At 47.5% G+C, this 22220-nt stretch overlaps 2 protein-coding genes across 2 annotated transcripts; both read right to left on the reverse strand.

The window, feature by feature from the left end:
* Nucleotides 1-1945: 1945 nt before the first annotated feature.
* On the reverse strand, nucleotides 1946-2878 carry LOC136110840 (olfactory receptor 14C36-like). Its single transcript, XM_065854510.1, has one exon. It carries the CDS (start codon nucleotides 2876-2878, stop codon nucleotides 1946-1948), a length of 933 nt encoding a protein of 310 aa, XP_065710582.1.
* An 11823-nt stretch (nucleotides 2879-14701) lies between these two features.
* Nucleotides 14702-15664, reverse strand: LOC136110663 (olfactory receptor 14A16-like). The gene has a single exon (XM_065854239.1). The coding sequence runs from the start codon at nucleotides 15662-15664 to the stop codon at nucleotides 14702-14704; it is 963 nt and encodes a 320-aa protein (XP_065710311.1).
* Nucleotides 15665-22220: the final 6556 nt, after the last annotated feature.

Genomic DNA, 22220 nt, shown 5'->3' on the forward strand with positions numbered 1-22220 from the left:
TAGCATAGTAACATAAGATTTACAGCCCTGCATATGCTGCAAACTTTTAATATTTACAAATTGAACCTACAAAAATGTAAATCCTTCTGCCACCAAATCATATACCATTTGGGCCAAGTTGCAAAATAAAAGTCTTGTGTTTGTGGACCTTAAGTACTGTGTGTATTGTTTTCCAACTCAGGGGGGGAACCACGAACCTGAGTGACTTCTCCCCCCAACTCATACCTGAGGGCGGGATGTGACAACATCTACCTGAAAGGAGGTTGTAGTTTGGACGATGTTGGCCTCTCCTCCCAAGTAGCAAGGGATAGGACAAGAGGAAATGACCTCAACTTGCATCAGGGGAGGTTTAGATTGGATATTAGGAAAAAATTCTTCATGGAAAGGGTTGTCAGGCGTTGGAACAGGCTGCCCAGGGCAGTGGTGGAGTCACCATCCCTGGAGGTGTTTAAAAGGCATTTAGACGAGGTTGTTAGGGACATGGTTTAGTGCTAGCTTTAGGTTATAGTTGGACTTGATGATCATGAGTGTCTCTTCCAATCAAAACAATTCTATGATTCTATCAAGAATAGTGTGACTAGCAGGAGCAGGTAAGTGACCGTCCCCTTGTACTGAGTGCTGGTGAGGCACCACCTGAAATCCTGTTTTCAGTCTTGGGCCCCTCAGTATAGGAAAAATATTGAGGTACCAGAGAGAGTACAGAGGAGGGCGACAGGGCTGGTGAGGCATCTGGAGTAGAAGTCTGATGGGGAGTGGCTGAAGGACTGTCATGGTCCATTCAGTGATGGACACATGATGGTTCATTTACCTTGATCTTGAAGTGCAAAACTGAGGCAACCAAAATGCCAAGGGATTATAATTCAATCAAACAGTGTTACTTTATAATTTTGCCTGTAAAGCGGCACACAATAGAGAGAGAGTAAAGGATAAAGGAAAAAGGGAAAGAAAAGAAAAAGGTGAAAATGAGGATTTGATTACCACCAGACGAGTTCCAAAGGCATCCCTCTGGTCTCTGGTCCCATAGAGTCCTGTCAGACTTGCACCCTGATTCGAGATCCTCTGGTGGAAAGATCTTAACAGTGTCCATTTAGGACTCATCTTTTATGCTTCTTCACCCCCCTCGCTCCCATTGTTTGAGGCCAATCCCACCTTTGTTTTGCTATGGAGGCTTAACTGCGCAGGCCCAAAAAATCCCCACTCTGATTGCCAGGACCCATCTGCACCTGCGTGGCCTTGCATTCAGGGAGTCTCTTTCTGGTCCATTGGGTGACCTCAGGACCCTTGGCGAGCTTCTGGTCATGTTCTTCTTCATTGGCCTTTGTTTCAGGGAGGAGGTGGGGGACAGGTGTGATTGAGGTAGCAGGTGAGAATCCATCTTCTGGACACCAATTATTGTCCCCGGGTCAGAGAGACCCATATAACAATCCCTTTTAGGAGGCGGAGGCTAGTTTGGCTGAGGCAGCAGGCGAAGTCCATACAGCAGCCATTGTTAATGGTAGCCCCCTGGGTCACAGCAGGATGGTGACCAAGCTGTCAGAGCACTCAGACCTTACACCAACACAGGGGATCAGAACGAGAGTGGGAAAGTGGAAGGAGAACAGCTCTGCAAGAACAAATGCTGGTGCTTCCTTGCAGTACTGCCATGCCAGCACTTTTTTCCTTTCCACCCATGTACACAGCAACTGTCCCTATAGTTCCAAAAAGGTCTTGGAGGAAGGACCTCAGGAAAAAAACAGTTGCTGTAAGGCTCTTTATTTTGTTTCAACACACAGAGAACAGGGCTTCTCATTTATACAGCCACTCAATCAGAACAGCAAAACAGTGAGTTAGAGAAGTGATGACAACGTTATGACAATTTAAAAAACACCACGAACAACAATAAAAAAGACAGGCTGAGCCTCCAATGAGTTACATCATAAGTCTTATGCAGAAGGTGAAGGGCAGTTTATTTCTTCATAAAATATTTAGTTACCATTTTCCACACTGCATCATTCAGCTCCTGGTTCCTCATGCTGTAGATGAGAGGGTTTATGGCGGGAGGCAGCAGTGCATACAGAAATGTCACCACCAGGTCCAGGGATGTGGAGGACATGGCGGGAGGCTTCAAGTAGGCAAACATGGCAGTGGTGATAAACACGGAGACCACCGTCAGGTGGGGGAGGCATGTGGAAAACGCTTTGTGCCGACCCTGCTCAGAGGGGATCCTCAGCACAGCCCTGAAGATCTGCACATAGGACAGCGCAAGGAAAACAAAACAGCCAAATGATATGAACAGACTAACAACAAGAAGTCCAGCTTCCCTGAGGTAGGTGTCTGAGCAGGCAAGCTTTAGGATCTGAGGGATTTCACAGAAGAATTGGTCCAGGGCATTGCCTTGGCAGAGCGGTAGTGAAAATGTATTGGCTGTGTGTAGCACAGCATAGAGAAACCCACTGGCCCAGGCAGCTGCTGCCATGTGGACACAAGCTCTGCTGCCCAGGAGGGTCCCGTAGTGCAGAGGTTTGCAAATGGCAACATAGCGGTCATAGGCCATGACTGTGAGGAGAAAATACTCTGCTGAAATGAAAAATACAAACAGAAAGACTTGAACAGCACATCCTGTGTAGGAGATGATTCTTGTGTCCCCCAATGAATTGGCTATGGACTTGGGGACAGAGGTGGAGATACAGCCCAGGTCAAGGAGGGAGAGGTTGAGGAGGAAGAAGTACATGGGGGTGTGGAGGTGCTGGTCACAGGCTATGGTGGTGATGATGAGGCCGTTGCCCAGGAGGGCACCCAGGTAGATGCCCAGGAAGAGCCAGAAGTGCAAGAGCTGCAGCTCCCGTGTGTCTGTGAACGCCAGGAGGAGGAACTGGGTGATGGAGCTGCTGTTGGACATTTGCTGTTTCTGGACATGGAGGTACTGTTCTAAAAAGGAAATGGTAATGTAAAATGAGGGCAGACTCATCTGAAGAAAGCCAGTCCATTTTTCATAGAAATCACCCTCAACTGAAATGCATTTCCTTTCTCTGGTCTGTGCTGACTAAGCGTGCTGTGGGGAGCAGGACCTCTGCCCGTGTGCTGCCAAGCAGCCAGCTGTTTTCTGCTGCAGTGGGGACATTGAAGCTGCTTTGTGACAGATCCAATGTTCACAAGGAATGTCAGATATAATCCAGGTTTAATGGAAAATTTCAAAATCTGTATTAATGAACCTCCAGACTGTCGGCTGAGGAGGAGACACTTAGCATGGTTTTATAAAGATTTTATCTGTGCTTTGCATTTTCCAACACTAGATCTGGTGAGGGGGGAATTTTGGGGTAGAAATCCTTACTTTTTGTGACTGAAAATGTGAGAAGAGATGCAAAAGTCCTCAGCTTTCTGTGGTTCAGTGCAGCTTCAAGACAGCAGGAATGTCCATCAGTCTTACTCATCTGCCCTGTGTTTTCACTTGTGTTTCATTGAAGATAACTTCACACACAAATTACTCTTTTAAAAAATCAAACAACTGAACCCATATGGGAGGAGACCAGTACTGTTTGAAAGGGCAGATCTGCAACCTCTTCTCTGTCTCAGCCCAGAGGTGGAGATGTGATGGAGAGAGTAGGACATGACCCATAACAGAGAGAAGCAAAGGTCTCTGAGAGGAGAGTGCTGACCCCCAAGGAAAGGCTCAGCACCCCTGGGGTCCTACAGCAAAGCTGGGCCTTTCTGGGGGCAGCTCGCAAACCCAGCAGGACAGGCAGAGCAGATCAGGGCTGCTGAAGATGGGATGTGCTAAAGGGACAGTCAGATCATTGCCCAGCAAACAACACCCAGCAGACATCTGCAGAGAAGGACCAAAAGAGCTCCTGAACACGTCCTGCTCTGCTACCTGGAGCTGTCCCTGCCTGCAGCTGTGTCTCTGTCCCCAGGTCTCCTCCTGTCAGTGTCACAGACCCCATCCCACCCACTGTGTGCTCAGCTCTGCCCTGCAGACCCAGCAGCTGGAACTGCCCAGGGGCAGCTCTGTGTGGCTGGTTCTGATGGGAACATCAGACCAACCCTGATGAGGCTGGAAAGTGATCCTGATGCTGTCTGTAAGCCACAGTGTGTTGATTTCTGATACTCTCAGGTTTATTCACCTCTAAGAGAAACAGATTTACAGTTTCATTGCATCCTCCTGAATTGAGACATTGATCCATATGTCCCATTGAACACCCTCTCAACAGTAGAATCCCACCCTGCCAGGGGTCACTCCTTCAACCACAGCTTTTCCCCACAGCACTCCTGCCTGCACTCTCTGGCTTCATATCAATTCAAATTTCATGACAAGAGGCCCCTCCTTACAGATCTCACAAGCTTTGACTGTGGCAGCATTAGGAGATGCCTCCAGGAACCACACCTACACTGCCCTGCACCCAAAGACTTACCATGTCAAGGACTGTGAAGATTTCTTCTCCAGTGAGCTCTCAGTCATCCTGCCAATCCTGACCACCTTTAAGCTCTCTTGCTGCCTTGCTCCTGTCCCCCTCGATGCTGTAGGCAGAGCCCTCAGCCCTGCTGTGTTTGCGGAGGAGCTGTTGCTGGGCAGAGCTGTCTCTCTGCAGTGCTGCCACTTCCATGAGCTCCCTGTGTCCCAGGGAGCCCAGCTCAGCAGCACAGGAGCAGACCAAGGCATTTTAATGACCCCTCTGGTGGGTTTGGTGCTGAGTCTGTTACCATCAGACCCTGGAGGCAGTTGAAGAAACCTCTCAAGAAGTCAAAGTCAGATTCAAACTCAAAAGTTTCTTGTAATGTTAACGGGTCCCACTGAGGGACACTACTGAGAAACTGTGCCCAGTGTCCAGTTAGAGCAGAAAACTGGAGGCAGTCATGACATGTTGGGAAAAGTACGGTAAAAGTGCATCTGATACTGAGTAACCTGGATGTTTTTCATTAATCAAAGGGCAAAGCCCTGACCCCATTAACCAAAGGGCCAAGCCCTTACCCCCAGCCCCTGGAAAGAGAGATCCTGTCTCTCCCATGTTGCCCAGGGCTCTTCCTGGGACAGTGTGATATGGGGCTGTGCAAGGCCAAGGGCAGGACTATGGTCTGATATCTCCCAGGTTCCTGGCTGGGGACAAGGAGGCCATGAGACCCCTGTGCTATAAGGACAAGGTGTCTCCTCACAGGCATCAGAGGTGCAGACAACAGCCATAGCTAAGGGGAGAAGGAGCCCATGTTTGTTGGGTTTTTCAGCCTTTTTACTTCCCTTTATCATCTCCACAACAGCCTGTCCTATGATGTGGCATCACCTGCACCTCTTTCTCTGCAGGCTGCAGACATCCACCCTGCTACCCCACCCTCTTCCTTTGCTGAGATCTCTCCATCCTCCCCACCTGTTCCTTGAAGCACAAAGCCTTGGGCTGATGCAGACTCCCTCTGCTGACCTGCTCCACCACAGCACTGCCCTTCCAGTCACATTCCTTTCTGCTCATGTCCAGCCTTGACCCCCCCAGCTGCACTTCGTGCCATTATTTCTTTTACATGCTGTTTCCCACTTTGAAGAAAACCTTCACCATCTCTGAAATGACCCATCAAGCACTCTCAGGCTACTCCTATACTGCTGCAACCTCCCTGACACTGCTGGGCCAAAGCAGTTGTGCTGGTTTGACTGAAAATGAGTTTTCTTCATGCATTTAGAAATCTTTCTTTTCCATAGCTGTCATGGTCATATTTTGGGCTTAGTTTGAGAACAAGAAGATAACATCCTGGGATAGAGTTAATGTTTTTAATTGCTCTGGTCTGAGAGCCAAGGATATTCTGAGTGCTCTGTCAACAGGTGCGAAGCATTGAGGAAGAGGGGCATAGATGGGGCAGAGCTTGACTGAGATCCAGACGGATCAATAAGTGTTCATCCCATTAGGACCATGCTTCACATTTAAGGAGAATCGGGATCTTCCAGTTGTTCTCTTGTGTTCTCTTTGCTCTTGGAGACCTGTTCAGGGGAGTTCTGTTTGGGACTTGTATTAATTTGGCTTTTTGCTATCCTGCTGTTTTGCAGAGGCCTCTGGACCTTTCTGCCTTTTTCCCCTTTTACCTCTCCAGGATCAGCTTGGGGACCAGGTGCTGTTTCCTGGGACTGGCTGCTCGGAGTGCACAGAGTTCATGAGGAACTGCATGGAGTATCTCCTATTTTATATTGTATTTCTATTTCATATCTATTTAGTAGTAGTGTATTAGTATTTTGTTATTTCATTTAGCTGTGTTTATTTCAATCCAAGTTTCTCCCTTCCCTTTCAATTCTCGCCCCTATTTCAGGGCTGGGACAGGGTTGGGAGTGAGTGAACAGCTGTTGTGGTTGTATTGCTATCTTGGGTTAAATGACGACAGCAGCCCAGGTCCCTCAGCATCCCACACTATGTGCACTAGGCCTCAAACCCTACCTTGGCCAAAACCTACAGTCTCCAGTTCCTCCCTGCTTCTCCAAACTGGGAAACTGCGCACTGGCACACATCCATGTGTGTGGGGTCACACCAGCGATGAACTGAATGGGATGAGCACTCCAGTTGTCTGGGTGGTCCATGCTTCTCCTAATGCAGCCCCCTATGCAGCTGCCTTGTTCATGATGAGCACACACTGGCTTGGGTGGTATCCCTGTAGGGCCAAGGCCCTTCTCCTCAGGGTCACTCCTCAGTTCACCAGATCCTAAAATGGACTAGACCAGACTAGACCAGACCAGACTAGACCAGACCAGACCAGAATAGAATAGAATAGAATAGAATAGAATAGAATAGAATAGAATAGAATAGAATAGAATAGAATAGAATAGAATAGAATAGAATAGAATAGAATAGAATAGAATAGAATAGAATAGAATAATTTTGGTTGGAAGAGACTATTAAAGTCATTTAGTCCAATCATAACCTAAAGTTAGCACTAAATCATGTCCCTAAGAGCCTTGTGTATACACTTTTTAAACCCCTCCAGGGATGGTGACTCCACCACTGCCCTGGACAGCCTGTTCCAATGCCCAACAAACCTTTCAGTTAAGAAATGGTTCCCAATATCCAATCTGAACCTTCCTTGGTGCAGTTTGAGTCCATTTCCTCTCATCCTATCACTCGCTATTTGGGAGAAGAGACCACACCCTCCATGCTACAACCTCCTTTCAGGCAGTTGTAGACAGCAATAAGGTCTCCCCTCAGCCTCCTTTTCTCCAGGCTAAACAGCCCCACTTCCATCAGCTGTTCCTCATCATACTTTTGTTCTCTTCATGAGCTTCACTACCCTTCTCTGAACTCTTCCCATCAAGTCAAGGTTTTTCCTGGATCATCCTTCTTTCCACTTTTGAAGACTGGAGTGACGTTGCTTGTGCTGTCATAGGTGGATGAGCATGTGATAGGACAGGAGCTTTTGAAATCTTAAGTGCCTGAGAAGGTTTTGGTGGAGGAGCAGGTGCTTGTGATATCACATTATCCCAAGTAGGTGACAGGTCAGAAGAAATCCTCTGTTTTGTGCTGCTGCTGTTGGTTTCATAGGTGGATGAGTATGCGAAATGACAGGAACTGGCCCCTGGATTGTGCTGATGTTTGTGATGTGACATATGCTTCAAAGGTTGATAGGTTAGAAACTGGCCACTGGTTTTCATTTGAACACTGGGCTATTGACTATAACTCTTTGAACACAGCCATCCAGCCAATTACTTTTCCATCTATCCATGACACCAATATCCCACCAATTTATACGTGAGGGACCATATAAAATGTCTTACAGATGACCTGAGAGTTGACATTCATTGCTCTGCCCTTGTCTGCTGAATCAGTCACTCCATCACAGAAGGCATCATGACCAGTCATGCATGATTTACACTTCACAGAATCGCAGAATGTCAGAGATTGGAAGGGACCTCAAAAGATCATCTAGTCCAATCCCCTTATTCTCTCCACAAGACAGAATACCTACCCCAACACGATAAGGACATCAATGTCAAGGCAAAGAGCATAGACTTTGTATCAACATGTTTCCAAGCTCAGCAAAATCAAGAGGAAAGTGGCACAGACAGAAAACTCAGTTACCTGCACAGACATTTTCCATCAAATAGCTTCTATAACTGTAGCACCCTTAATACAAAACTGCCCTTGTCTCATGCCCCACATTAGGCACAAAAAATGCATGTGGTGGCTTAATCTGGGTGCCACGTTTTGTTTTCTACCAAGCCACTCAATCACTCCCCTGCTTGAGAGTACAGCAGGAAGAAAAACTCATTGTTCAAGACAAAGGCCACCTGTGGAAGCAAAGGAAACTGAAAAGATTCTTGCCATCAGCAGGTGATGTCCATCCCTTTCCTGGGAAGCTGGGTGTCAGTACACGTAGCTGTTGCTTCAGAAGGCAAATGCCTAAATAATAAATGTCGCTGCTCGCCTCTTCTCATGGCTTTTATTGCCGAGCATGACAAAAGGACAAGCAAGCTCCAGCTGGTCTGACTATACTAACATCTGGCTGACTTCCGTGGTCATGGGGAACCTGAGAACATTCCCTACTATCATCGAGGAAAGACCTGTAGGGGAAGACACCACAACATCATTCAGGTTTCCACTTTCCTGAATGGGAGTTCAGGAGGTCTCAGGTCTGACCTCCTTCTCACAGCAAAGTTAGCTGTGGAGTGAGACCACATTGCTCAAGGCTTTACCATGTGGGGGCTGGAAAACATCCAAGGACAGAGAGCACAACTTATCTGGGAAACCCGCTCCGATTCTTCGGTGCCTTTGTGGAGAAAGAGTTGCCTCCTCAAGGTCATAGATATATGTGCTAAACTGCCCAGGTCTCAGCAGAGTCCCCTGTGCTGTGCCACAAGGCCCCAGAATGTCCCACAGTGGTCTCCAGGTTGGGCATGAGACCCCTTCACCACTGCTCTGTCAGCCTGATCACCCAACTGTGTTTTTACCCATCTGTTTGTCAACCCATTTGACTGTAATGGCCTACCTCGGGTACAAGAATGTTGAGGGAGACCATGCCAAGAGGCTTGCTGAAGCTGAGGTGAATGACATCCACTGTTCTCCCCCCACGCAGAAATGCAGTTACTTCATCATGAAGGCAATCAAGTTTGTGAGGCATTAATTATCCTTGCTAAGTCCATGCTGATGGCTTTCGGACACATTTTTCTCTTTTAGGTGCCCAGAAATGTCACCCAAGAGGACTCATTGGACAGGTCACTCCTGACCCTTGTACAGTATGTGGTTCCCTGGATGGCACTTTTGGCCTCTTTCAAAGATGGGTGCAATGCTGGTTGGTTCTTGCTCGCAAGAGACTTCTACCAATTCTGTGACCTTTCCGAAGTGATATTCCGAAGATGTGTTGATGTACTGCAACTTCCTTGCCACTATTCTGCCTGTTATATGGCAGATACATCATATAAGTCTTGATATAATGACCATTCCTGAAGTCATCTTTTAGATGCAGACAATCTAGACAAAGGCTCTTGCCATTGTTCTCCAGTTTTCTCCTTCTCTTCCTAATTCAAATTCTGCTCAGCTTGCAAGCTGCTTCTTTGAATTTCAGGTAGTTAAAAGTTTACTTGTTTTTCAGTTGTCTAATTGTTTCCTTAGCCGACTCTTTAATTATGTTTGTCTCTATATTTTTATCTGCCTCCCTAAAACATTTCTCATAAGACTATTCCTTGTTGAAAGATGACCTAATTAGAGGCAGCTTTTACTTAACTTATGGTGGAGAAGTGTGTTTTATTATTTATGAAACTTAATTGTGCTTCACTTTTCTTTGTTTGCAATTAAGAAAAATCCTTCTGTGTCTTTGTGCAGCCAGTTCTCTATGAAGAACAGGTGGGAGATGGTGCAAAGGAGCTGTAACATCCAGTTGCAGAGAAGTGTTGAGAAATCTGATGTTAAGAAAAGTGATACAAGTCTCAAGGACGAGTGGGAGAAAGGGTAAGGTTGGGCACGTGAGGAGGAGGCTTGTCCATACCGTGTTGGATATCAAGGGACTGCTTTTCCTACCTGTCCAAACCTACTGAGGAGACATTCTGGATCAATATCAATCAGAGAACGCTACTATCACTTCTCCTCTGAACTGAAAAATAATATAAAACACCCTTCAAAATCAAGAAACATTTTTGCTAGGTGCATTTTGAAATCTTCCTCCTTAGCTTCATTATGAAACAGCTCTAATTAGTTGTAGTGTTTTGAAATGTCTTGAAAACTTGAAGAAAAATATGGGAAGGCAAATAGGTCATTAGTACTTTCTGTATCTGAATGAGACCCATGGTGTATTTGGCCCTGAGTCCATCAGCCTCAGATACTGAGAGGAGACTGAATAAATCACTCAAGAGGTGGAAGTCAGAAACACAACTCAAAGTACCTTGAAACACTGATTGACCCCACTGAGGGTCATTATTCACAAAGCCTCTCCATGGACTCATTAGAGAAGATAACTGAAGGGTGTGATTGCAGGTAAGCAAAAGTAATGTGCAGGCAGCTCAGGTGCTGAGAAAACCCTGGGATTGCTTTATGAAGCAGAAAGGCCAAACTCTGACCCCAGGCCCTGGGAAGGCAGGTCCTGTCCCTCGTGTGTGGCTCGAAGCTCTTCCTGGGGCAGTGGGATGTGAGTTTGAGCAATGCCAAGTGCAGGAAAACTGTACTTGCACCTTTTCCAGCTTCCCCAGGAAGGGGCAAGGAGGAAACAAAGTCCAGAGTCTCAAAATAAGGTTTATCCTGGTAGGTCTCAGAGACAGCTAAAACTGCCATAGCCAGGGGGACAAAGACCTTGGTCCCATGTGGCCTTTCAGCCTCACCAGAGCCCTTGGCAATCTCTACTTCAGGTTTGCTTATACTGTCCCCTTTAGGCACCTTTGTCCTTTCAGGCTGTTGACATCCATCTTGCTTTCCAACCTCACTCCCACCTCAGTATTTCTATAACGTCACTGATGTCTCTCCTCCCTCATTGATCTTTCCCTGAAGCACAAAGCCATGGGCTGATCCAGACTCCCTCTGGGTGACCTCTTGTACCACAGCACTGCCCTTGGACTGAGATGTCTTTTTCCTCATCTCCAATCTGAACCTTTGGAACTGGTCTTTGTGGGTGTTTCCTTCTCTTCCTACTACCAAGAAAAGCTCCATTATCTCTGAAACCACCCTTCAAGCAGTTGCAGGTTACTGCTGTAGTGCCCGGAGCTTCCACTTCACCAGGCTCAAGAAGCCCAGGTTTCTCAGACTCTCTCAAAGGCCCTAAACCCCATCCTGGTAGATCTCTGAAGTTTCTCTAGTTCCTCTCCATTCCTCCAGAACAGGGAGTCCCACATCCAGACACACTAGCCCAGATGTGGACACCGCAGCACTGATTCAAGGGGGATGATAATTCCCTTGTTTGCTTAGTCACACTCTTCCTAACGCAGCCCCACATGCCCTTGGCCTTACTCATGGTGAGCATGCACCACTGGCTCGTATGGCATCCCTCGTAATGCCCAGCCACTTCTGCTCAGAATCACTCCTGAGCTGTTCAGGACCTGGCCTGCCCTCATGTGTGGGGTTATTCTGCCCCCAGTAAAGGACCGGCAACTTCTCCTTCTAAAATTTCATGAGGCTTTTATTGACAAATCCCAGAGTTTCTCCAGGTTCCTCTGGAATGAACCTCTCTTTGGACAGCTGTTAATGTGTGTGTACAGATGGCCTACCAGATTTGTAGTGCCCCTGACAACATCAGAATATCAGGAATTACAAGGCACTCCAGATAATAGAAGGACGTATTAGATCAATAGAATAGTTGACCAAGGAAGGAATCCTCATGGTTGAAAGCTAAGAAAGGTCTAATGAGAATACAAAGGAAGCCAAACTCAAGCCAGTGATGATATCTTGCTGGTGTCCAAGAAGGTATGGAAAGGCTGTTATTATCACAGAACCACAGAATGTCAGGGATTGGAAGAGACCTCGAAAGCTCATCCAGTCCAATCCCCCTGCTGGAGCAGGAACACCCAGATGAGGTTACACAGGAAGGTGTCCAGGCGGGTTCTGAATGTCTGCAGAGAAGGAGACTCCACAACCCCCCTGGGCAGCCTGTTCCAGTGCTCTGTCACCCTCACTGAGAAGAAGTTTTTTTATCTCTCTCCAAAACTGCAAACACAAATTCACATGTGAACAACTTGAATTTTTTTCCTTGTAAGAAAACACCAAAAGTGATAAGAGGAGTGAAATGGGATAGCCCTTCTAGAGATGAGATCTGCAAGACGAGCTGCACCAGCTAATCAGGCAAACGTAACCTCACGAGGATCTTCCAAGCCACATGCCGTTCAACTCGAGACAGAACTGACAGTCACGTTCACAGTCCTATGCTGCCTGCTGGAGTAGGAGTTCCCTAAGGTATGGTTGAGCTCAGCACAGCATTATCACCCATCTCCTCCTTGTGGTCAGGAGATGATCAGGTACAGGCCACCTCACATTCCTTTTCCTACATCATGAGACTGCTCTGGGATCTCATGATCCCTGTCCTGCACCCAAGGTGCCAACCAACCTAAATCCAGGTTAGGAAAGGGACTGAAGTTGAGGGGTTAAAACATGGGAAGGAGGGCTTTGGGAGGTTTTGAGGCAGGGGTTTCTGGACTAGATTTTGTCTACCAGGATTAGGGATTAGGTAAGGGCTTAGCAGGAAGGTTTGGAACTCTGCTGAGGGTGTCTTGTTAGTATTTAGGGTATAGTCTGACTTTGAGTGTTAGAGGTTTTTTAGGGCTGGGGTCACAGCTTGGCTTAAGGCCAACATTTTCATGCTAGGGGTAAGGACTAAGAATTAGTATGAGTGGTAGGGTAAGGGTAAAAGGTTATGTGTTTGCACTTTGGTTTAGAGGTAGGTTTGAGGATAAGGGTTAGAGTAGTGGATTCCTTTAGAGGTGAGAGCTATCATTCAGTGGTAGCTGTTAGGAGTAGGAAAAAGTTGAAACCTCTGCAAAAAAGAACTCAGTGAAATCACTGAAAAAGTTTTCATCATGGCTAGTTTTTTTAAAGAACTTCAATGATTTTTTTAATAGTGTTTTTTTGGTTTTGTTTTTGTTTTATTAACAGTATCAAGATCATGAACCAGGAAGCTGATTACACTCTTTTGATCTATGTGAATAATTTTAGGCAGCCACTTAGCAAAATACATTTTCTTCTGTATTTAGAGTGCAGTATTTTCTCTCCCTACTGCCTCATTATCTTTTCTCCTTCCTCTCCCTATTCTGTTTTCTAAGAGCTCTCCAAGGCAAAGATTTCTTTCATCATAGAATAACTCAGGTTGGAAATTACACGTCTGTCATCTTGTCTGCCTCTCTTGTGCGAGGCAGGGTGAATTAGATGGGGTAGCTCAAGGGCTACCTCTAGTTTGCCATTATACACAAAGGAGCTAAAGGTGAGCTCCATCTCATCATGCAGGGAGATAATGAAGATGTTCAACAGTGTTCATTCAAGTGCTGGTCACAGAGGGATTCCAACAGTGACTGGCTGCCAGGAGGACTCCACACCAGTGGCGTCATCTAGGATTAACCATCCAGCCTAACTCCTACTCACATCATGACCCACATCTGCTATCATCAGTCATAAAGGTGGCCAGGAAGTGGGGCTGGGTGGTGGAGCTGTAGCAGGTCTCCAGGGAAGACACAGGGACCTCACTTCAAGAAAACACATCCCAGTTCTGCCTTGAGGTAGTTTGTTGGGGAAGTTACTCTCAACATAAAGTGACCTCAATACACTGTCCTATGGGCCTCCATGGCACCCACAGAAACAGCCGATGACATTTGTGCTCCTTTGGGTTTGTCTCGCCCAACACAAGATGTGCATGCTCATATCTTGTCTCAGCACAAACCTGGACTTCTGACCTAGTCATTCAGTGTCCTTTGATGGAAGGAAGAAGAAACTCTCAGCTGTGGTGAGAGGACAACGATCAAAATGGTGGTTGCAAGAGACAACCGCCCCAAGCTGGCACCTGGCAGCATGACATATTATTTCCATGTCTCTCTTACACACACAGGCTGCCCTGCTCTTCTCCTGGGACATCCCATCTCCCCACAGAGCCTTTCCCCAAGGAGAGCACACCTGCACTGGCCTGGCCAGATGCTCCTGCACCCTGTTCCTACACTCCCCACAGCCCCCAAGCTGGGGCTTTTGCACTGTGGAGTGAGTGAGCTGTGGTGCCCAGGCTGTGGTGGCTCTGCAGGGACACATCGGTCAGGTTGAGAGACAGACCCAGCTGACGTTGGTCACTGTCACTGTGACCGCCTCCCACACGAGATCTGAGGTGGCCATGGAGGGAGCTCAGAGGTGACTTGTACCCACACAAGGGTTGAGAAGGTCAGTGGGGAAGTGGAAGGAGAGAACTTAGGAAAGAACAAGGCTGGTGCTCCATGGCAGAACTGCTGTGCTGGGATCTTTTTCCCTTCACCTCTGCACACAGGCACTTTGAACTCAGCTTCACAAAGGTCTCAGAAGAAAGATGCCTGAGAAACAATTCAGTGCAGAGTCCTTTATTTTGTTTAAATACACAGAGAGCACGGACTGTTGTTTACACAATTCAAACTATAAAGGTCAATGGGGAACTAGAAGTGGGATGAAAAATGACATTTCTTTGTGGGTAATATTATCACAGCTAAAAAAAACCAAAATCAAACAGACCTCCCTGCAGTGACAAAAAAAAAAAAAAAAAAAAAAATAAAAAAACAAACAAACAGGAAAAAAAATCAAGAGATACAAAATATACAAAAGAGAAGCTGGGCCTGTCATGAGGTATATCATGAGTGATGTGCAGAAGACAGACAGTTTATTGCTTTTGAAAAGCATCCATCTGCAAGTTTCCTCAGGGCATCCTTGAATTCCTGGTTCCTCATGCTGTAGATGAGGGGGTTCATGGCTGGAGGAACCACTGAGTACAGAACTGACACTGACATGTCCATGGGTGGGGAAGAGATGGAGGGGGGTTTCAGGTAGGCAAACATGGCAGTGGTGACAAACAGGGAGACCACCGTCAGGTGAGGGAGGCAGGTGGAAAAGGCTTTGTGCCGTCCCTGCTCAGAGGGGATCCTCAACACAGCCCTGAAGATCTGCACATAGGACAGCATGATGAGAACAAAACACACAAATACTGCTAAGAGACTAATCACAATAACCCCAAACTCACTAAGGTAGGAATGCGAGCAGGAGAGCTTGAGGATCTGGAGGCTTTCACAGAAGAACTGGTCCACAACGTTGCCATAGCAGAGCGATAGTGAAAATGTACTGGCCGTGTGCAGCAGAGCATGGAGAAATCCACTGGCCCAGGCAGCTGCTGCCATGTGGACACAAGCTCTGCTGCCCAGGAGGGTCCCGTAGTGCAGGGGTTTGCAGATGGCAACGTAGCGGTCGTAGGCCATGATCACGAGAAGATAAAACTCTGCTGAAATGAAAAAGACAAAGAGAAAGACCTGGGCAGCACATCCTGTATATGAAATGGCCCTGGTGTCCCACAAAGAATTGACCATGGATTTGGGAACAGTGGTGGAGATGCAGCCCAGGTCGATGAGGGAGAGGTTGAGGAGGAAGAAGTACATGGGGGTGTGGAGGTGCTGGTCACAGGCTATGGTGGTGATGATGAGGCCATTTCCCAGGAGGGCAGCCAGGCAGATGCCCAGGAAGAGCCAGAAGTGCAAGAGCTGCAGCTCCCGTGTGTCTGTGAATGCCAGGAGGAGGAACTGGGTGATGGAGCTGCTGTTGGACATCTGCGTCTGGGCATGGGGACCTGTTCATAGAGGAAAAGAGAGTGACAGATCAGGGTACAATTTGTCTGAACAAAACCTGTGCTATTTCTCACAGAGCTCCCATTCCCCAACTCACTCTCCAATTTCAGGAAGGCTTCTGGCAGGTCCTTGTCCTTTGATGGATGCTGGCTGAGGGTGCCCCAGGGAGCAGGGGCTCTGCTGTGGGCTCTGCAAGACTCAGTCCTGCCCTACAACAAAAGGCACATAGGAACATGTGCCGATCTCAAATTAAATCACTTTTGATGTCAAAGTGGTTTTCAGCATTGTCACTCCCACCTCACCTGACTGCAGATCAGAGCTGTGAGGATTTTTTATTGTGTCTTCTGTTCTCATTTCCCCACCACCCATGAGTAATGCTTTTAAGGCAGAAACCTTTGGCATTTCTGCTGTTCTCATAGAGAAACCTTGTGGGACTTGCAAGGAAATGGGACTGTCTCTTAGTGCAGAGTGAGAAGGTCTGGTCTGTCCATCAGTCCTGGTCCAACTGCCCTGTTCTGGCAGCTCTTTGAGCTGGAGTACAGAGGACAGTCACCTCTGGATGTTCCTCTTAGAAGAAACTGCACCCTGCTGAGAGCAGAGGAGCCCAGTTTCCAAGTGCAGATCTCCAATGTCCTCAACCTGTCTCCAGACTCCCTTTCCATCCAAGGACACTGAGACCTCATTCCAGTTTCCCAAATGCAGCCATACAGTGATATTTCTGTGGCCTTAGTGTCTCCACAGCTTCTGCACTGTGTTCCCTGGTGTTGCAACAACTACAATGGAGAGCTGTGTCCCTTTAGATGTCCAGCACATGGGGTGCCTGGAGTGAGAATCAGCTTTTTCCCCACTCATGAACCCTGTGGGGTCCAGAGCCCCACAGGAAAGGAGGTGGCCTGGTCACTTTACTTCCATGGACACATCCACATGGGAGGACCCACAAGGTGAGTGTCTGAGATTCAGCTGGAAGCCCCATCCCCAGAGAGCCTCCAAACAGCTGCAGCAGTGTGGGCAGGTGGAGAAAAAAGAGAAATAGCACATTGCTTCTGCCAAGGGAGGCAAGGGCAGGGGAGGACAGACAGACATGCAGGACAGTCTCTTTTGCTGAGGGTTTGGCTGCTGGTGACTCACGGCATGGACCCTGTGGTCTTGATGGCAGAGGCTCTGCTGGGTGGGAGAGGTGACCAGGGGTTGCTCCAGAGAAGGCGTCTGAACCACAGGGATGGCAGGGAGCTGCCCGAAGCCCCCTCCAAGGGCATTTCTGATAGCAGCTCCCTGTTCTTCCCTGCCCATGTTTCTGCCGCCTGAAGCTGTCCCTGCCAAGAGCTGCTTCTTTGTCCCCAGGTCTCCCTTCTGTCAGGGCTCACAGACCCCATCCTACCCACTGTGTGCTCGGCTCTGCCCTGCAGACAAATCTTGGGAACAGGACACTGCACAAGGGCATGTCAGTGTTCAGAAGTCCTACAGAACATCTCAGATAACCCCGAGGACACCACAAAGATGATGTTTGTATGCTGAGGTGGGTGAAAGCACTTGATAGCTTCTTTGCTGAGCTACAGCTCTCCCAGTGCAATGTTCCAGGAGTCACAGTCCCCTGGACAAACCTGACAACTGCATCACCATGCAACCTGCCAACTTGTCACAGCAGCAAACTGAAAGCACAGACTCCAGAAAGTGCCTTCCCGGTAACGCAGCCCTTACTTTGACCTTCCTCTTAAAAAGCCCCCTCAGAAACATCCTGCTCTCAAGCATGTTCTTCTCCACACTGCAGAAACTGTGAAAGCTGTCCTGCCATATCCTATCAGCCATGGGATGCACCAGCTTCACGTGACCACTCTGGCAACCCCATCTGCAGAGCTCTGCAGCCACAGACTTACCTTTCAAGAGCTGTGCAGATTTTGCTTCCAGTGAGCTCTCAGTATCTTCCAAATGTAGACCTTTTAATTCTTGTTTCCTCTCTCCTCTGCCCTCGGTGCTACAGGCAGAGCCCTCAGCCCTGCTGCGTGTGCAGAGGAGCTGCTCCTGGGCAGAGCTGTCTCTCTGCAGCGCTGCCGCTTCCATGAGCTCCCTGTGTCCCAGGAGCCCAGCCCAGCTCAGCAGCACAGGAGCAGCCCAAGGCAACACTTTCTCTGCCCCCTCTGGGCTCTCTCCAGGTGTCCCTGGGGCTCCAGGGAAACCTGCCGTGAAACAGGCTGAAGGAATCACTGATGTTCCCTCCCTCACCTGGGGAACCACACTTATTTCCAGTTGTGTCATTTCTCCCATCAGAATTATACTGACATCCAGAAATCATCTTTTCACAGTCCTATCATTAGTCAGGACACCCCGAGAGGGTCAGGGAGGGATCTCCTTTACTGCAGCTAAGGGAAGGGATCCAGCTTAGTAAACTGCAACATCTCATCCTGGGTTTATACTCCTGGGGCTAGAAGGGGACTAAGTTCCCTCCTATGCTTATGTTAAGGAAAGGTTTTCTCCCTAGGTTTCCTGAAGCAGAGACTCAGACATGAATTCCAGAAATTCTTCTTGAATAAGGTACAATGTAGAGAGCAGCTCAATATGGGATCTCCAGAAGAGGGACCCCAAGCAAAGAAAACCCTGGGCAGTTATACCCTTGCAATCCAAGATTCCTACTCCTCACACAGCAATTTGGGCTAATTGTAGAATTAGAGTCTGAGGTCTTCCTGTTCTTCATTGTGATAACAAAAATCCGTGAATTGAATAAACTTCTAAAACCAAAATTTGTGGTTTTAAAAACAAGCATTCTTTATTGGTGCCCCGCTAACCCCAGGAACAGGTGATATTCATCCAGATCATACATATTCATTGTATTTCCAAGAAATCCTTCACATATGCAATAGAATCCTTTGTTATTTGGCTTGTAACCTGCTTGTGCTGGTGTCACCATCTTATCTTCTGAGAACGAAGGCATCGTCTCCTACCCTTCTCCTGCTTATCTTAACAAATACCATTCTTGTGACTTAACGACTAACAAGTGCCTAACATCTAACGTCTGTGAACCTTATTAATTTAGCAAGTGCCTAAAATCTATTACACTTATTCGTATAGATTTATTTTATTACTAATTGCTGATTTTAGGTATCAATTATTGCCAGGCAGGTCATTTCTTATCTCTGAGGGTAGCTGTTTCTTTTTTCATTGACCAGACTAAAAATCAACCTAAATTCTGTCCTTCAGTTGCTATTTTCCATCTGCAGCTGGGAAGAAAAATATATCTTTGGCAAAAACCAAAACATTCTTCAGTTTTTGTCTCGTTTAGATGCACCCTTCCATTCCTCTACCCATCTCTAGGGATGCAGTTCCTGCTGACGATCAAAAGCTCCTTTATCTTCTAGCTTGAACGAACTATGAGGCCCTTCTAGGCAGACAGTTTGAAAGTTCACAGCTTGTGGCCTAAGTCAAATCAGTTACTTATGCTAAGCAAGTTATGCTCAACAAGTTCTATACAAGCAATTTCTAAATAAGTTCTATAATAAGTCATATACCAAATATCTTAGAAAGCTAAGGCAGTCTATTTCCTAACACCTGCTACAAACCCACAGAAGCTCGGAATCCTCTTCCTTCAATCTGGGTGTGTCCAAAATACCCTTGTATGAGCTCCAAGTTGATTAATGGAGATGGAGGGCAGCAGTGAGCTGTTCAGAAACAAACACCTGGTGATACGTGAATTCCAGAGGCGGTCCAAGATACATGATGCTGGCTGCAGTGTCTAATGGAGCAATGCTGAGAGACAGGGCAGCATCTGGGTGCATCTTCTTGGAGGCTGGTGGGGAAGTCCATTGGCCAGGTGAAATGACTGCAGGTGCCCACTTTCAGGGTAACAACTTGTTCCTATTAATTATTTTCAGGGTAGACTGAAGAGGTATTTAGCTGAGCAAATGGAGTCTTGTACCATAAGGAGAGCTCAGCCTCTCTCGTTCTCTTCACCAACAGCTGCATTTTCTACATCTCCTTTGAGTATGATGGCAGTTGTCTCACCTACCTCCTTCAACTGCCAAACCAGATTCAGGGTTCCTGGATCTCAATTTGATGTCCAAATACAGGCCTGTAGTGCTACGGGAGGTGCCAGTGCTCTCCAGCACAACTACATGCAGCTGACAACACAGGTCCTGCAGAGAAACTCTGTCCCCATTCAGACTCATTGTGCGACAGTCAACAGCCAGGGCATCTCAGACAGATTCAGTGTCTTTGGGCCAGCGACTGAAACACACCACTGCAGGGGTGTAAGGTGTATCCCACCTCTACCCAGTAGATGCTGGGCAGGGCATGAATGCAAAACACCTCTCACCAGGGTGACCACTCATGTACGTTCCCTCTTAAAATCTACCGGTTCCTATCTCCCGCATCATTTCCCCTTGATCATACAATCTTGGATCAGGCCACACTGTGCCTGTAGAGCACCCAAGGACATTTTCAAAATCATCTGTTCCTTCCCAAGATCAGCTTCACCTTCACCACAGACCCTCAGGGCTGCCAAGACACAACAGAGAGCAAACCCCTCTCTGTCTCAGACTGCGCAGCCCAGATCTGTTTCTCTCTGGCCTGGGGGAGAGCATGGTTAGTTCCCTTTGTGGGCACCTCATTTATTCTCCAGTCATTCACTCCAGTATGTGTCTGCTCTGAAGAAAAGTCTGTTACTCACGAAGAAGGAAGAGCTGGTCATGGATGTGAAAAACAGCATCAGTTTCGGCTGTTGTAACTGTGAAAAAGCAGGATCTGACCTCCCAGGGGGAAGGAGATCAGCAGGCTGCTGTGTTGGGTTTGCATTGGCAAGGTTTCAGTAGGGGGGGGCTACAAGGGTGGCTTCTGTGAGAAGCTGATAGAAGATTCCCCTGTGTCTGACAGAACTAAAGCAAATCATCTCCAAGATAGATCCACTGCTGGCCAAGGCCAAGCCCATCAGCAACAATGGTGGAAGCGCTTCTGTGATAACCTATTTAAGAAAAGGAAAAAAACCCAAAACCTGCTGTGGAACAGCAGCCACTGAGAGAAGTGAGAATATGTGAGAGCGACAACTCTGCAGACACCAAGGTCAGTGAAGGAGGAAGAGGATAAGATGCCTTAGGCGCTGGAGCAGAGATTCTCCTGCAGCCCATGGTGCAGCCCATGGTGTCTCCTGCAGCCCATTGAGATCCATGGTGGAGCAGAGATCTATCTGCAGCCCATGGAAGATGCCACATCGGAGCAGGTGGATGGCCAAAGGAGGCTGTGACCTTGTGGGAAGCCCACACTGGAGCAGGCTTCCAGCAGGAGCTGTGAACCACAGAATCACAGAATGTTAGGGATTGGAGGAGAAAAGCCCACACTGGAGCAGGATTGCTGGCAGGACTTGCAGCCCTGTGGGGCACCCACGCTGGAGCAGTTCATTAAGAATTGCAGCCCATGAGAAGGACTCCTGTTGGAGAAGATTGTGGAGGACCATCTCCCATGGGTGGGACCCCATAACGGAGTAGGGGAAGAGTGCAAGGAGTCCTCCCCCTGAGGAGGAAGGAGCATCAGAAACAATGGTAATGAACTGATTTCAACACCATTCCCTTTGCCCCTGCACCACTGGAGGGGAGGAGACAGAGAAAATTGGGAGTAAAGTTAAGCGCTGGAAGAAGTAAGAGGTAGAGGGAAGGTGTTTTAAGATTTGGGTTTGATTCTCACTACCCTATTCTGATTTCACTGGCAATAAACTAAATTAATTTTCTTGAGTCGAGTCTCTTTTGCCTGTGATGGTGACTGGTGAGTGATCTCACTGTCCTTATCTCAACCCACAAACCTTTTGTTTTATTTTCTCTCCCCTGATCAGCTGAGAAGGGGGAGTGATAGAATAGCTTTGGTGGGCACCTGGAGACCATCCAGGGTCAAGCCACCACAACTGCAGATGCAACCTTCGGCATATTATTGGGACTCTTAGTGGGGATCCCATGCTAATGGGAAGAGCAGCAGAGCTCAGTAGAACTGGTCTTCAAGGTCAGTGTTTTTTAAGTATGAGACTGTCCATAGCAACACTCATGAGAACAAGCAGACATCTCGGGAGAGCAGCTTTGCAGAATAGGAAACTCATGAAGAAACTCCATAGAAAAAAGGAAGCATACAGGAGGTAGATGCAGGGACTTGAAACAAAGAAGGAATTCAGAAGTATGGTTGGTTTTAGGAAAGCCAGAGCTGTCGTAGTGTTTACACTTGCAAGGGAGTTCATGGGCACAACGATGAGCTGTTACTACTTCAGGAACAGTTAAAGGAGAAATGAAGATAATGTGTGTCCACTGCTGAATTTGCTAAGGTGTGAGGTACTCTTGGCTTTTGCCTTTGCATGAAGTTCTCCCAGTTCCATGTGCCTACAAGGCAGAATCCCAGGCAAATGCAGAAACGGACAGAGATCAAGTCAGAGGTTCCTGAGGAAAGCTCAACCCTTAATAGTCCATTGGACCAGATGTGAGGAATGCAGGGATGTTGAGATACCAGGCTGATGTCATAGCAGGGCTTCTCTGATGCATTTTGGAAGGTCATAATGACTGGAGAAAGCAAATCTTGC

This window comes from Patagioenas fasciata, chromosome 21 (assembly GCF_037038585.1).
Source record: "Patagioenas fasciata isolate bPatFas1 chromosome 21, bPatFas1.hap1, whole genome shotgun sequence".
In the NCBI taxonomy this organism is placed as follows: Eukaryota; Metazoa; Chordata; class Aves; order Columbiformes; family Columbidae; genus Patagioenas; species Patagioenas fasciata.

Bases quoted from the DNA above. Each gene is read 5' to 3' on its own strand.
- LOC136110840 (XM_065854510.1), bottom strand. From the start codon at position 2,878: ATGTCCAACAGCAGCTCCATCACCCAGTTCCTCCTCCTGGCGTTCACA.
- LOC136110663 (XM_065854239.1), bottom strand. From the start codon at position 15,664: ATGTCCAACAGCAGCTCCATCACCCAGTTCCTCCTCCTGGCATTCACA.